A 16,598-nucleotide genomic window follows, 5' to 3' on the forward strand; every position below is an offset into this window, starting at 1 on the left:
ACGCTACGCACAATACGCAAGGACGCAGATCTAGATATATCAATAGACAGGGATGCTGTAATAGACAGACTATTATACTAGACGAACGATTAAATATTACCTTATCTGCGTACTGGGCAATAGTCAAGAAGAGCTTGTTTTTAACAAACACAGAATATCATTATATGTTCTCGCTGGGCCTACTAAAGATTTTTAGTCAGGTCTACTCTATGTTCCGTATATAAAGTTCTTAAAATCATGGTACATACGGATTACATATTGATAAAACCCGCCACTTAAAACTTGTTCTCATTATGTTTTATTAATGAAATGTCTCTTAGGACACAGACAAACCGAAACTAACTAATTGTATGCCGGCCATGTCGACTGGGTTCGCTCGTCCAGTGCCTTCTATTGTTGAAAGAAGTAGATTGAATGTTATTCATATTTATTGCAGTCTCAAATTTAATTAAGAATTCTTATCGAATTATAAAAGAGGACCAGCTGAAGCTCTATTTGCGTCTATTTTCTGTATATACCAACAGCATCGATAAAACGAACGATGGCAAAACCGCGCAGAAGGGTTCGATGCGAGGCAAATACGTTGCAACACCATAAAATGGTTAGATACATCAACGTGTTATGCGTCCTCTTCCTAACAAAGTTACGAAGATGCATTCGTCACGTACAGTGCATGTACATATATTGTGATCCTGCACGTTTGTGGTCACACTTGCAAGATATCCTCTAGTTGTTGTTCAATATTAATTGAATATATCAATGTTATCAACGCTACTAATTAATAATGTTTAATATATCAATATTAGTAGAGAATGCTATATCTTGTATAACATTTGACGATAACTTAGAAACAGTAAATACAAATAATGAATCTCGTTTCCATGGAGTCTTTTTTTATTAGAGTAGACCATATAGTGAATAAATCAACAAATCAGCTTTGTTATGCTAGGGAACCCAATCAATTTATTTATCGCTCTCGTGTGCAACTTAAAAATGGTTACGAGTTGGTCAAATAACTATTCTATTTTAACAGTTATTAAGTAGTTATATAGTTATAAGTAGTTATTATATAATATTATATTTAATAGCTCCATTTTAATAATTAAGCACAACTATAACAAATGTTTAGCGTTAATTAGCCAGATCGTTATAGTAGACGGTGACTGTCTTGATCTTTCCAGACAAGACATTTTGTTCGAGTTCCACTGCACTGAAACCAATTTTCCTTGCGGATAGAACTAACTGATCGAGACAGCTGTTGCGTGGCATAACCACGGCCATACTCCGGCTGAACGTTAAAAAGTGACGGAGAATTTCATTATAGCTGGCAGGTTTGCAGATTGACGCAAGGTCGTAAATCGCGGTGTCTTGATATTTGGGGCCGCCCCAAGGTGGACTAAAAACCACAGCGTCAACCGTGTTCGGAAGGTCTTCGGGACGCAACGACAGCGTGTCCTTTGCGACGATGGTAAGCTTCTGGCTGACATCATACAATTGAGCAAGTTGTCGAGCACTGAATGTCTGTGCGACGTGCGGTAATCAATAAAAAAAAAATACGCATTAGTATCTGACTGTAACTGAATGAAGCTTAGAAGGTACACACAAAAGCAATAAAATATAGACCGAATTATCGAACTCAAAATGTATTTATTTTTTTAGTTATTCAAAAGAGGACGTTGGCGGGCAACGATAAAACAATAGAAAATAAAGATAGTTAAATAGCAAGGCACAATGGCGGGGTATCTATAGCTGCATATCAGATTGCAATGGATCCCAACAAAAGAAAAACAAACCAAATAAGGGTCTAAATGCCGGGAAAATAAAATGCTTCTGTACTATTCAGAAAAAGAGTCGTTCCCTTTTTTTTGTCTTTTTTAAACCTGTGCAAACGCCTATGCAGGAACCACATCTTCAATCAATGTTTCAACAGACTTATGTTTTCAACAAATTAAGGGTTAAGTTGGGTTAAGTATGTCTTCATGTATTTAATTAGAAATGTACAAAATCATTTTCCTTGGCATGTGGATCCTCCTGTACTGAAAAAACATATGTCTCTTGGTAGATATATTCGCTTTTCAGTGTTTCTTCCTTTTTAGTGGCAATGACTCAATTAAAGAGCGTTATCTCATCAATTACCACGAAGTTTTCCCCTCCCTCAAAATACCACTTTCTTTTCTGGTCACATGTACTTGTATACATAATGGCTAATGTTCCAAGCGTACGACCGCTTAAGCGGCTCGTTTGTTCATGTGGTTTAATTGCGTGGAGCCTCGTATTATTGAAATTTGTTTAGTTAAATTCTGTTGAGCAAATGTTTTGGAATAAACTCAATCTTTCATATACACTTAATTTCATTCCTTAATTGTAAATTATTAATCATCACGTTAATATTTATACAAGTAGGTGAACCACAAAAGATCAGTAGTCAATTGTGAGCTCACCTCATTCGCGTCTATGTCGAACGCATAAACGCGTTCAACGTGCGGCATTCTCGCACAATTAATGGCATTTCCTCCAGCGCCGCAGAACGGCTCTAGAATCCGAATCCGTCGACCCAACTTAAGTTGCAGTTTCTTCAAACGAGAGCCGATATGGCGAGCAATCTCTTCCGGACAAATCGAGAACCACGCCTGCTGACTAAAGTCGTTGGTTGAGAATGATAAAGAGTGTTATACAATCTAAGCCTACGAGCCCTGGAGATATCAAATACTTATTTGCAATATTTACCAAATCGCTTAAAACTTATCTCAGTTTGACCTATCGTTTTGGGCTGCTCAAGCAGCAAAAAGGTTTCTGGAAGCCGAGCACTCACAGTACGTATAATATACAGCAGTGATTGCGAAAGTAAAACTGCAATCTACATGTTGGCAAAGCCCATTTTTGGCTAATTCCTTGAAAAATGCTACGTTTATGCGGTTTTTCTGGGTACCGCATTGCCATGTTGTCCAATAAGCAAGCTCTGGTAATCTAATTGAATAACATAGAAATTTGTTAGGTATTCTTCCATAAACATTTATTAAAAGACATGCTTATCTCGAAAGCTTTTTAGCAGATAAGGCGCGTGTTAACTGAAACGTCTGCTTCTAATCTATTTTATAATGTAAATCAAGACTTCCATAAAGAAATTCTTGCTTAACTTAGCGTTTTTACTCGCATACACATACTAACCTGATTTTCAAGTCTTTGTTGTACCTTAGTATAAGCCTGCGACGCTGTGCCACATATTTAACATTTGATTCGGTGACTTTTCGAGTTGGCTTCGTAACGTGACGTAGTTCCGATGTCTCTACGGCTATACCACGACTCACTTTGCATTTCCCACAGTTAGCTTCGATTAACTCTATGTGATCACTGAAAAACACCGGTTATTGAAAAAAAAACCCACACAATTCCAGTATTAGCAAATGATGTTTGTATGACACTGCATTATAATTCTACACAATTAATAGTTGAATAATAAATAAATAGCAGCAAATTTGCTTGGTAGCGCGATTAATATTAACTTCTGTAGTATCGAAACGTGGACCTGAGACGCAACCAAATACAACGTAGCTCGATACGTGGGCTCTATTACTTTAGGATCGATAACCTTAAATTTGAAAAGGTAGGCTTGTTTATGTCATTTCGAAGTACGACAAAAGCTTATTCGATTAGTATCGAGCCTTTTCGATCAAGTCACAACCCGTAGACTTCACTAACTCTAACCATCTTTAAAACTCTTGCTGTTATTACCCCGATCGTTCGTTGTTGCCTTCAGAACTCGTCTCTGTACTAATTCACGCATGGAACGCGATCTGTAAAAATACTCGTTTAATAAAGTAGTTCTGTTTTCATGAAGTGCTAAAAATATTTCAGTAGCACTTTTCTGATTCTTTTCACTCTCACAGACTTTGGAATTATATATGTGAGTCTTACTTATGTGAACTTACGTAAAGTTGAGACTCCTATATATAGATAGACAAATATAGATACACATTTACTTACGCAAATTGCACATCATGGAGCTTTACATAGGCTTTATGGAGGGCGTCCAACTTGAGATGCCTTTGATAGGTGTATCGATTCGATATTTGTTGAACTTTACCGCAGGCTTTGCATAGAAAACCTGCTGGACATGCCTGACTTTTGGTACTATTGTCAATGACCAATGATTCAGGGTCTTGTACTTCAGGTACGGTTTTGTCTGCAAAAAAGAGCACAAAGTTCTTCCTGTCTACACAGTGTTCTACTAGTCGAAATAATAAAAACACCAGTGGAAAATAGGCGTAAGAATGCTATGCATTAACTTTACTGAAAAATAGTTAACCAAAACCCTTTGTCCATATGAATTTCTTTAGCTTTTATATAGATACAATGTTTCATTCATCATTTGCACCTTCGAGATGCCTAAATTAACTCGTATTTATATTAGTTCGTATTTTTCTTATGGAACATACTTCAAAATCATGCGTACAAATTTTTCGTCGCGTGCTGGACCTAGTTGAGTTAAATAACGCTTAATGTCAATACTGAACTCGTAATTCGAAATATTTACATGTACTAGCTTTGTTTTACCATCAAACAATGTTATATCTAAAATGTTGAGCATTTAAGCATTTTATTTTCCTTTCACAGCCTCCAGCACGAAACAATGTCAAGGGCTACGCATACAGTGTTTAGCGCCAGTCATAAAATTGAAATATAATCCTCGAAAGCTGTTACAAGCCAGTTCAGCGTGTTTTGAAATTAATTTACTTTTGGGCTAATATAACAAACGAAATTTGGCTGGTAACCCAGTCTTCTAGGGTTGAATTTACTAGAAAGCGAAACTTACTCCAAACAAAAACAATAGTTCAGAAAGATCTATATAATTTAGTTTTCAAAATCAACGCTCAGTGGTGAGGTTTTGTCTCCCAAAGACTGTAACGTTCCAGAAATTTATTGAAGATTGGTGAAGATGCTATACAAAAGAGGCCTTAGGAACAAACACACTATGTGAATGGTGCAAACATTTTAAAAATGGAGACTGGAGTACTAAAGACCAGCGAAATAATGGCCAGATGTCACGACCCGAAGCATAATAACCTACTGCCGCAATCGAGAAAGTTTTTCACGAAAGCAGAGCTTGAAGTCTTTATGCTAACGCTAAATGGATGTTATAGAACTTAGCTTCCGCAGAACAGTGCGCTTCGAGCCAGCTGGAAATGCGTGTGTCGTACTCCACGTGGAGTTCCTTTAACTTCGCTCAACAAAAAACAACTTAAGCATATGGTTGCGATAGGTGAGACAAGGATCAATCTCTATTGCCAGGTAGGGGGCGGTCCAGCAAAAGAATCGAATCGCCCTGGAGAGAAATCCAATTCGGTGAGAGTATCGAGTAGATTCGGATATATGGTGATGGTAATGGTATTAATTAAGGAACATCGCCGGTATCTGCTATTATGAGATACCCGGCAAAAATGAAACAATGAGCGCAGCCCGATATCTTGAGTTCCTATAGACATGTACGGACCATTAACACGGCCATTAACATGGTTACTTGATGACAGCATTAGATCTCATATCCATACGTAGATTATTTCATGGATTTAGAAAACAAGTACACAAGGTCGGGTTCACCCGCATATTCTCCCGATCTGAGTCCATATGATTACAGGTTAAAAATAGCAAGCATATTTCATTATCGATTTAATTTGAGAAGCCGTAGATAGATATGGCTTAGAAATGCAAATATAGTTGTCCAGAGTGTAGGAATAGTGTAAGAATAAAAAAAAAAAGGTACTTTTAACGCATATTGAAACTCATCATTCTAGTCCAGCTTGTACAAAATTTACTCAATTTCAAAGTCCGTCGGATTCGCTTGTAACAGCTTAATAGTTGCATATAGTATTTAATACTAGTATAATAATGCCCGTAATAATGTAAAGTGTTTGCCAACTAAAGCGGTCTACGTTGAAGACTGTGCGTGGAGATACGGTTTATTTTCTGTTGGAATTGGTCTGCTATCTGCAGTACGGGATGTAAGTTTGAAACATTTTATATATCCTTACGATCCTAACCATCATGTGTTGGTTCACTTACCATTCACTGAAGGTTTTTTGTCAAGGTGCTCAGTTTTTTTCGCCTTTGACAGCAGCCAGTCAACAAGGGGCGCATAACTGCAAACCTTTATCGACGCCGGCGTGCCTGAACTGGGTATGACCTGAATGGCTGGAAGGGGAGGCATCTCAGTTTTTGGTTCCGGTAAAGGATGTCTCGAACCTGGAAGGCTGATACCTTGACAATCACCGGAATATGACCTGCTTATCGTAATACGCAACCTGTCAGCTGAGGTTTGACCATTGCTCATCCTATGTTGTTCTAAGACAGGGTGCGATTTAGAACCGCAACGATGAGGTGTTGACAGTTGCACTGCTCCATTTACACCAGCTTTGAACTGGGTAGCTTCGCGCCATCTGTTTATCATTTCTGCTCGTAACAGGACTCGATAGGCAGTCGACGCCGATAATCCGCATAAGAAGTACGAGTACCCGCAAGCGAATCGACCCCTAAAAAGCATAAAGACAGTGCATAAATCTGGCACTAGGCTGGTACTTGAAATATTATTGACAAACGATGTTTTTCCTCTAAGCCTAAGAGATTATTCGACGTGTGTCTTTAGTTAATAAGCATTGGAAAATACATTTATGTGTGACTGGGACGCTCGGAGCCATGATAGAATATATTCAAATATGAATTTCGCTCAAAGGTCCTAATTAATCGAAGTACATCTATATTAATTAAACGACATATAACTAGATGACGATGTAAGAAAAGACAATAGCTTACTGAAAAGCTTATTCTAAGAAAGATATAGAATATAGCACTTGTATTTGTTTGCATTTTAAAGCAAGACCTATCGGCCTGCTCACTTCTTCCTATTCCAGCCCGGCGAAACAGAAATTTATAGCTAAACGTTAAATTAATAAAATTCGATTTCTGATGGCGTTTGGATAGCATAAAGTTCAGTAGAAGTAAGATAGCATTAGGTAAGTGGACTTCTAAAAAGGATCTCCAAATGGCTAAGGTGCCTGCTAATGGTAGATTCACGGATATGTAATTGATATTAGCAGTTGGCTAAATCTGAGCAACAAGCGGTTCATTGTCTTTAAGGAATATAGCTCTGTGAACTATTTCGGTTCCTTTGCAGCAAGTTTTTGAAAGTCTGTGAACAAACAAAAAGAGTTCTTTAGTCATCTACTTCGATGCAAAGTCACCAACAAGATACGTATGAAGGCATTTCCGTATCTTAGCTTGAGTGAATGAATCACTAAGTAACTTGGGTTATGAATCGAGGTTCTATTACATTATCTCGCAACCTGTAACAATGTTCCTGGTTGTCAATGGCATCAGTGACGTATAACAGAAGGCAACAAGCAGGATTTTAGCTACCTGTGGCCAGCATGATGGCGTTCGTATTTACAAATGACCACGTAAACTTTTGAATCCAGCAATAATGGGCTCACTGCGTATGTTCCGGGTAGGGCTTCGTCCGCCAAAAACGTATCCGGGTAACGATCTTTTCGTAGAGAAAGTTTGACGATGCGCAGTTGCCGCATTGTATTTACCACCAGCTCAGATGATATCAATGTTCTCTCTGTTATTTGAACGAAACAAATCGTATAAGGCCTATTAAAATCACAGACGTATCGACACCACATAATAGTAAAAGAAAAATAATGTTCTCAGAACGATACGAAAATCGCCTGGCAAAGCCTACCCTGAATGGTTTTTCAAATGCACTTTGACTCATCTAGATGAACAGAGTTGGCTAGTTTCCTCTTAGAACCAAAATAGAATTTTTCGACATAAACCTCTCTAATAGTGTGCGCATTGCATCTAATATATCATAATAGATAATTAATAATCGATAACAGCTCCTTTCCTTTTAAAACTTAGTTATTCCTGAAAAGTACTGATTTGAATGAAGTCCGAATCTAAATCTTATAGTTACGCTCAGATATGCGCTATCATAAAACATGACAATCGTTTTATCGGAGGTAGGAGGCCTGACCACGAAGCTAATGTACCCTTACCGTTTTTCATGACGTGTAGGACGTAACTATAGCCAGCAACCGCTAGAGGATAAAGAACTACTGAAGAGGTGATTACTTCGTTTGAGTTAGAGATGCACTCGGGGTATTCTAACCTTCGAATAGACATCTGTGAACAGCGTGTACAACACATCGAGTTAGGCGCAGCTAACTATCCTGGTATATTTGTCTTGAACGGTATATATCATTGAAAGGATTCTATGCGTACAACTTAACTTCAAGTTTTAGCATCATTCTTACTATGATAAATTGATTACTCTTTATTAGTGACCTTTCATTATTGACTACCGCTATTTAATTAAAATAGCTACAGATCAATATTTGTGAATGTAGCACGTATGTCTACAAAAATGGGTTGTTTTTAAGCGATAAAGTGAAAAACGGTTTAGTAGTGGAAGGCAGGAGACTGGGTGCGCTGATAAAAAATTCATATGCAATTAACACATTTTTTCTTGCTCCATCAAAGATTCTGAGCTCCAGTAATGGCTTGCGAATGCTAACTATAACAACCATTATCTCATGACTGAATGTCACTTCAAAAAATTTGAATACAACTTTTCGGTATCTTGAAAGCTGAATTTTACTTAAACTTAAAAGAAGTTTTTCTAGCCGTTTTGTTTCTATTTAATACTGGGACCTTTCCCCTCTGTATAGGAAAACTATGGATTGTTTTCTTACCTCCAAAAAAATGATATAAAATAATGATAAAATTTTACTATATTTTTCTTACCTGTATTATTGGCTACTGACTCAATCTATTATTTGCGTTACAGATATGTAATTACTATAGTGACAAAAAGTATATTTCATACATACTCTAGCTGACTCTTGCCATCTTCCATTTTGAGATACCACATTTAGCCACTGTGAGATATCAAGCCATGTTGACTGGTACCGTTTTGATGGAGCTAATCTTCGACCCTCTTGCTGGTTTGTCGTTTGATCTCGATCATTATCAAGAACTTCGATTTCGTTACAATTGCCCCCAATAAAGCCAGTGTCGTCCCCAGTGCTCCATCCATTTGTTGAACTTTTGCGTTGGTTGCTCTCATCGTAGGTCGCTTTTTCAACGCAATATAGTTTTTTTCTATTGCGTTCAATCTCATTTGAGCCCGATGTTAGGCCTGAATTACGTAACAAATTTTCTGAACAAGTGTTGGCTGGATGTTTTTCGCCGGTGCAGAACAGGTTTCCGTTCAAGTAGTACAATCTAAAATAGATCCAGAAAGACAGGTGCAAATCTCGATTAAAGTCTTTATGGCATCATACGACTGATTGAAGGGCCATTGCAGACGACGAATGGTAGCAAGGCCATCAAGGTAAAACGAGATCTTTATTCAAGACATCATCATATATATATATATTCACTTTTATTTACTTATACAAACTAGAATATGTACTTATGTTCCCGGCAGACGTCTTTTGGCACTACGTGAATGTATGCCAAAATCTTATGTCCTCTAACGAGTGCAAAACTCCCATAGACAGATGCTAGGATTCGGTTACCATTAAACACCACCGTTGTGTGGGAGCAGAATTCGTCCAGTATTTGCGAATTTGAGATTTCTGCAAAAAGAGAGTTGTAAAAAATGGATAGACTAAGTTTTTGTGCATCATACATTTAAAAGAAAGTGCTAGATTATGCCTTTTAATACAATTGCCACCCAATTGTAGTATCGATTGGTTAGGTTTATTAAACCCTAATAATGTAGTTAGGCCCCTGATGGAAAAGGGCCAATACTAAAACCTACGTTCGATATTAGGGCACGTTCCACTGCTATGCGGTTAGTGCATTAGCCCTGCAGCAATTCGTAGCAAGCGAGGTACGAAACAATTCGTAGAATTCAATAGACGAAGTTGTCCATGTGTCAACAGGGCAAATCTCATCTCATATCGTACTTTCAGTATCACACACTTAAGTTTTGGAAGTTACAAGAATCAAGCCTAAACTAAATCTATTCTTCGCCTTTCTTAGAAATGACAAGCACTTATGATGACTTCCAAAGACAAAGTCTAATTAAACTTTTTTTCGCCTATCTTAGATATATATATGTGATCTGGTATAGCTGGTCGACCTATCAAAAGTTCACGGGCGGAACGCCAATAAATGGCAGGATTAATCCTAAGACGTTCATAGAACCTAGGGATACTTAGTAAGCTTATTAGAAGCATAGAAGAGAAATGACGCTATATAAATCGGCATTAAATGAGACCGACATTTTCCTAACTTCACCTTAAAATAACATCTGCAATTTCGTTTTCCTACTATGACTCTGCATCCAAATGGTCTCACACATATATTTACTACAAAAATATGTCAATGACAATTTTCTCTGGAAAATTACGCCTAAAAAACAAATAAAATGGAAATGTCCTGTGGATAGACAATCACAACGATCGGTCTCGAGATTATTCTTAGAGTTGATATTCCGCTATTCAGTAAGTTCTGTTACCATTGTGAAGCGGCTATTACTCGCTATGGGGTTGTAGCTCTAACTACTCCTGCACTTTGAAAGCTCGCAGCAACTCTGCTAGTCAGCACCGATTGTACATGAACGTAACTGAAATCTAGAGCATCGCGTCTATAAAATAAAGATAAATTATAAAAAACATGTACGACGAAAAGTTACACGAACCATTTGTACACATTTCAACTAATGCGTAAGCGTCCTTGCCAACTGAGCAAAGTTTTTCTCTAGACTGGATCGCGAACATGATCTTAACAGCAACGAATTGTAGAGGGTTGCCTGTGGACAAGTGAATTAATAGCCTGGTAAATATACGCGTGCTGTCGGATGTAAATATAATATCAACGAATCAATAGCCGCGGAGAATATAAACGAATGTGTTAATATAGATATATATATCTGCACGGCTATTGATATCCAACGCTTGTACGCCCTATGTAGGTCACGTTGGGGTCGTCATTTTATATCCATTTAATATATATATACAATACTTACGTGTGTTGTAAGTAACTTCTGCTTCGTCTTGTATATTAAATATATTTGGCATACAGCATGTATGAAAACAACAGAGGCGCTGTGGTACGAAACTCGTATTTTTTTTTAACCTAGGCCTTGCTATAAAACAAATGGCTATTAGCTAATTAAGCTATTTATGGCCATTCACACAAGCCCTACCGTCGAACTTATCGAACCAATATGATGCATTAAAATTATAAAAAAACATTACAAACAAGTTGCTACATCATTGAAAGTGGTTACAGCGCCAAACAGCAGCTACAATAACCAGTAAGGAGTATAATTACTTGACCATAATTATGCAGATTTTCAACTGGTGAGGCAGATTTATTTCGTCGAAGGATCTATAAACATGGTTAAGCGTTCAACTGGAAATACGAACTATTTTTAACAAAGGCTCAAATAAGCGTTAAAAAAGTGGATCACTAAAACTAGCTCGTGCGGCTAGGGTCTCAGCATTAAATTCATTTTAAAAACGCAAGTTCCTACAGGTAATTATGAGGTGGCAACAGTTTTCGAAGTAATTCTGTATCGATCTAAGGTGGTATCACAAAAAAGCGAATATCCATTGTACGTCAAAGTCGCTAGCCGCAATCATCAAAGCATTACGAGGTAAGTTTTATAAACCTGTTAAAAAAAATTACCGTGTGCAAAAAGCAAAATTCAGCGAAGCTGTAATCAGAAATACGCCTCGCTAAGTGATTAGAGTGGTTCGTTACGTAGCGGAATGCTACTGGAAAAGCTACCTGCTTTAGGGGAGGTAAGGCATTGTTCAAAGGAGAAATACATGGACACATTTATCGCAAACTATATGGTTAAATCTATTTTCACAAGATTTTTAGCTTATATCACTTTCACGTGGTGCAAAAACTGCTCGTAAGAAGCCGGCGGCAAAGATATACAAGCGGCAAGGTTCAAAAGTATTTTTCCTCAAACCTACACGACAGCTGCTATAAGATGCCGCACTGCTAAGTACTGCCCGTTCCAAATTGACTCCAATAATTTAATATCGCGATGTCTAATAAGCGTTATAAGCTGAAGGCTGTAAGTCTAAAAGTTTGTTAAATCTAACCACGAACGTTTGTTGCGATAATAGATGTATTCGCTTGTTCAGACATATTTAAGGGGTAAGAGAAATTGACTAACCTCTGAACTGTGAAGCACCGACAGACTTGACATTTACGTACGGTCTTTTGCTCTTAATGACTGCGAACTTAATTAAGCCTAGTCAACGAGTAACGAGTTTTGAAGCAAGGATGTCGTCCAGCGATAAAAGTCAATATCAATACTTAAGTTTATATATCTTGAAAAACGGAAAGCTGGTGGAACGAGTAGAAGAGTACGATCGATGCGTTTCTTATAGGCTTAATATCGTACTCCCTGAAGCATATGCTGCGAAATTTTAATGAAACCACTAATAATGAAGAAGAAATAATGATGATAATGAGGTCTTCACATATTGAGTCCAGGAAAGATGGAAACACGTGTGGCGTACTCCAGAGGTAATCTGCGGAACTGTTTGCAAAAAAAGACATGCCTAGAGCATATCGTCATCATATACGAGAAACGGTCTAGTCTGAGCTACCCACTAGTAATAAGTCAGAAGATGGAACAGCGCCCAACTAGTGAAAAGGCTCGCATCTTCTCTAGATTTACTTCCGTGCAATTTAAATTGGTTCTCTGCCTCAGCAAAAGCGATAGGTGGCGTAGCATAGCCTATCGCCGATTTCTTCAAGCAAACCATCGACCACTAGCTTTCGTAAAAGCATTAGTAGTAAGCACTGCCATAGAAAAGCCATTGTTGCTCCCCTGAATACTGCAATGCGCCTCCTTAATTTCAGGCTTGCATTACTGGCCTTGTATGGCATCAAATCTATCTGAGAAAACCTCAGCACAGCTCAGCTTAGTAGGCTGGTCCAGGCTACCTTTGTCAAGATAGCATTGGGCTTGCAGACACTCCGCCAGCTACGTTTATTTGTCAATGGAGATGCTGCTATATGTTGCGGACCTGCAACACCAGTGTAACTTACCAGAAACGCTTATCTACCTAGAGTCCATCCGACAATGGCAGGAAAAGGTGGTTGAGGCTTATCCGCAGTTTTTGCCAGTTTTGCTACGGTAGATAGAAATGCAAGAAACTACACAGACAGGACCGATATCTGGCGCTGCATAACTTCCATTATGTTGTATGCGCTAATGAATTGTACCGTTAGCCCAACGATTGTAGCACTTAAGTTCGATGCGGAGGCTCCTATGCGCGATACCCTTTAGGCCTATGTATAAGAACACTATCACTGCATAACATAACCAAATGTCGTAAAATATCGTTAATCTACTTTATATATTTCTAAGTATACAAGTATTTTGATCCGTTGAATAGCTCCGGATAACCGAATAACCAGTGCTTTGCATGAGTAAAATCAATTAGCGATTAAATCTTACCTGTTTGTAATCGACTCATCCCGATAGGGTTTGGTAGGCGATGATTCTATTATGGTTAGATACTTGCACACTTTAAGTAAATTTAGCCACTGAACTTCCAGTTCATTTACGTGTCACAACACTTTATTACCCGGAATCTGAAACATGTTGACTCCTTGACAGATGCATCAAAGCATTTTCGAAACAGTCTAACATATAATCGACGTCTAACAAGTCTATCTTGTGTTTCTCCTTTAAACTTCTCTCATTTTCTTTCGGGATAAGTTCCACTTAGAATTAAACGGGAGTCGCAGCAGCACTTACATTCGACGAAGATGCAAATGGCATGTCACATTTCAATTTCTTCCTCTTTTATGCTCCGATACTCGATACACATGAGGCCAGCGCCGGCAATTTTGAATTTCTACGGTTTAGCCACTTTCAGCAAACGACTAGTAATCTTATTGAAGCAGATACGACCATGAAACATTTTTAGCATTATTTGTTGCCTGAAGGTACATATTCCGCGTTGCCGAGACGGTAACCCGAATCTTTGCCACAGTCCGGATCATAAAACATATCGGTCCTTGTTCGAAGTGAGAGAGAGAGAGAGAGAGGGAGGGAGGGGGGGAGAGAGAGATGCAGAGAGAGCGAAGCGAGACAACGCTTACTGCGACAGACAGGCAGCCAGACGGCTTTTGAGATTTCGCAGAAAGGATCGACCCGAAATAAGCGGCGCATTCACACAGAACTTCGACACACCCAAGCTGAATCACCGTATAATCAACTGTTTATGATAAGAACACCAGAACTGCTGACCACAGTGGTGAAACGAATATCGACGTCACAGCACTCCCATACACTGTTGATTCTCAGCCATTCTTGCGGGATCATAGCGAATACAAGCTACAAGAGACAGGCTATAATGCAGTTCCAGCCGTATCAGGCCAGACGATATTACTGTTGCAACTCGTTTAAGATAGTTGATAAAGAACAACGAGCTGACAATATCGGCCATCGAAGTACGAAGGTAACGCGTACCACTTTGCGTGAACCCAGTTGCTTTTAGTTCCAAGCAAAAGAGAAAGTTTGGTTCAAAAGTAACTCTAATTGAAATATGTTGGTTAACTATATCTAGATGGTGACAATCCCATAATAAACGTGCTTGCGGGGTCGATATCGTAAGAGAAGATTCATATATGGGTCTGTGTTACGGTACTAGTTAAGAATTGCTTCAGATGGCTAACATCTTTCGCCACGAAAGGAAATGTGCCTACGCCACTTTTCGAACCTAGGCGGCCTCACAAGGTATCCTCAAGTTATGCAGGGGGCTTCATCGAAAAGGCATGATAATATCAGGGGTTCTTAAATGCTCGTGAAATAGGGCCTGCATTTAACGAGTCATGTTGCGAGTACATTTAAATTCAAATAAGGAAAATGCGGTGGAAAAAGTCGAGATTTCGCTAGAGAATATCCGTTGAGCCGGTATGTTTACTAAAGAGTCATCATTTACTTTATATGTATTTTTGCTTGAATCGTAGCCGAGACACTACTATAGAAAGCAGCACTCGAAAATCTGTACCCTGTGAAAAATGTCCGTAAAGACAGATTAAAAATATGGACAGTTCGTGGGCTATATTCACGGTGTGTGTGTGTGTGTGTGTGTGTGTGTGCATATGTACCGTTTCTCTGTTTGGTAATGAAAGTGGTCCGGCAATGAGCAAAAATGGGGACTTTATAGAAATACATACCAATCACAGTGATGCTTGATTACCTTACGGTAGAGGTATGATTTACGATATCATTCGTCATCTCGTTGGGTTGAAAGAAAGCACAGTAAATCGAACGTTAGCTTGAAAAGCGAAAACTAAGTAAAACGAAGAATTGACGGCCGAAACACTTAATCGAGGCAATAATAATAATCAAATCACTATATGGATTTTTTTCATTAAACAAATTCATATACCGCTATTTGTGTGAAACCAGAACAGCCTTGTAAAGAAAGCTAAACGTGGAATTTATATCTTTACCTCATCTATTCGTGATACTAGCCAAAAACTGGTTCCTTCTTCAACAAAACAACACCTTCGTCATGACGAACAAGAAATGCGTTGTTTTGGAATTGGAGTAGAGATTAGCTATCGCCCAGCCTGTATGTGCTAGATAAATCCCCTTCAATAGATAATTTTTTTTTCGAACATTATTGCCAGTTTTACGCGGCTTCTACAAAATTCCAAGAAAGCTCTTATAGGAGAAACTGGAAAATTTTCAATAGAGTTTAATCAAGAGCTTGAAAATTTATCAAAATTGTTCAAAGAACATTTTCATCTAGTTTACACAGAAATTAAGGGTCATTTTAAACAAGAGAATACTAATTGCCTATTAACTCATCTAGATTAGCTCCGATATTTAATCTTTAGGATTTTTTGCGTTTTCTTTTAACCTGTTAAACTTTTTTCTTCATTTTGGACCACTCTTCTTCTAAGGTAGTCTTAATCTGGTATGAGCCTAGAAAGTAATTTTGTGGGTATTTTTTGTATCTGGCATGTGGTAATTATATATGACTAGCAGAACTAACACTTCTAGCAAACAGAACATTTTTAAATGTTTGTTTTTGTTTGGATAGGTCAGACTAAAACACATCGTAAAAATGCCCCGTATTTAGATATCATACCTTGTATATATCAATAACGGGGCTAAAAATTAATCGAACTTAAATATTATGTAAGTTGCTTTGCTTAAAACTTCGTCGAAGTATCAAATCGGATAATGTAGCACTTTTCTGTGGGAACTCATGTGTCCTTGATTATTTCCTTCTATTTATACCATATTCATATTATTTTCACGTTTTTATTCTAATAATATCGCGATAGTATAAATAAGATAGTAGTAATAATACTATACCAATTTCGGTATGATAGCATTTTATTTGTATATATATTCATATCAGTCTTGAGGATGCGCTTTTCTGAATCAAGCAGGCCACCGCTGAGGCCAATGGGAGTGACATGTGTAGAAATAAATTACCCAAATACATTTGCGATCCATATGTATATACAAAGCATAATAACAATCACTCCTATTTCGTGTACATGATCTAAACAGAAGATACATTTACCAA

At 38.0% G+C, this 16,598-nt stretch overlaps 1 protein-coding gene across 1 annotated transcript; it reads right to left on the reverse strand.

Moving 5' to 3' along the window:
* Positions 1 to 871: 871 nt before the first annotated feature.
* Positions 872 to 14,022, reverse strand: LOC111262260 (uncharacterized). Its single transcript, XM_022836380.2, has 12 exons — positions 13,802 to 14,022; positions 13,499 to 13,635; positions 10,709 to 10,819; positions 9,473 to 9,638; positions 8,889 to 9,282; positions 8,055 to 8,181; positions 7,411 to 7,615; positions 6,061 to 6,527; positions 3,985 to 4,183; positions 3,169 to 3,351; positions 2,442 to 2,637; positions 872 to 1,521 (listed from the first exon to the last, which is right to left on the reverse strand). Exons 2-12 carry the CDS (start codon positions 13,515 to 13,517, stop codon positions 1,132 to 1,134), a joined length of 2,457 nt encoding a protein of 818 aa, XP_022692115.1. The 5' UTR covers positions 13,518 to 13,635; positions 13,802 to 14,022; the 3' UTR covers positions 872 to 1,131.
* Positions 14,023 to 16,598: the final 2,576 nt, after the last annotated feature.

The sequence above is a fragment of the Varroa jacobsoni genome, unplaced genomic scaffold (genome assembly GCF_002532875.2).
Source record: "Varroa jacobsoni isolate VJ856 unplaced genomic scaffold, vjacob_1.0 scaffold_641, whole genome shotgun sequence".
NCBI classification, from domain to species: domain Eukaryota; kingdom Metazoa; phylum Arthropoda; class Arachnida; order Mesostigmata; family Varroidae; genus Varroa; species Varroa jacobsoni.

What these genes read in the sequence shown, in the direction of transcription:
- LOC111262260 (XM_022836380.2), bottom strand. An exon ending in CTCCATGATGTGCAATTTGC is followed by an intron (nt 3,352 to 3,984) that starts GTAAGTAAATGT and finishes GGTGTTTTTCAG; the next exon opens with TGATCACATAGAGTTAATCG. An exon ending in AACAAAGACTTGAAAATCAG is followed by an intron (nt 2,638 to 3,168) that starts GTTAGTATGTGT and finishes CAACGACTTTAG; the next exon opens with TCAGCAGGCGTGGTTCTCGA.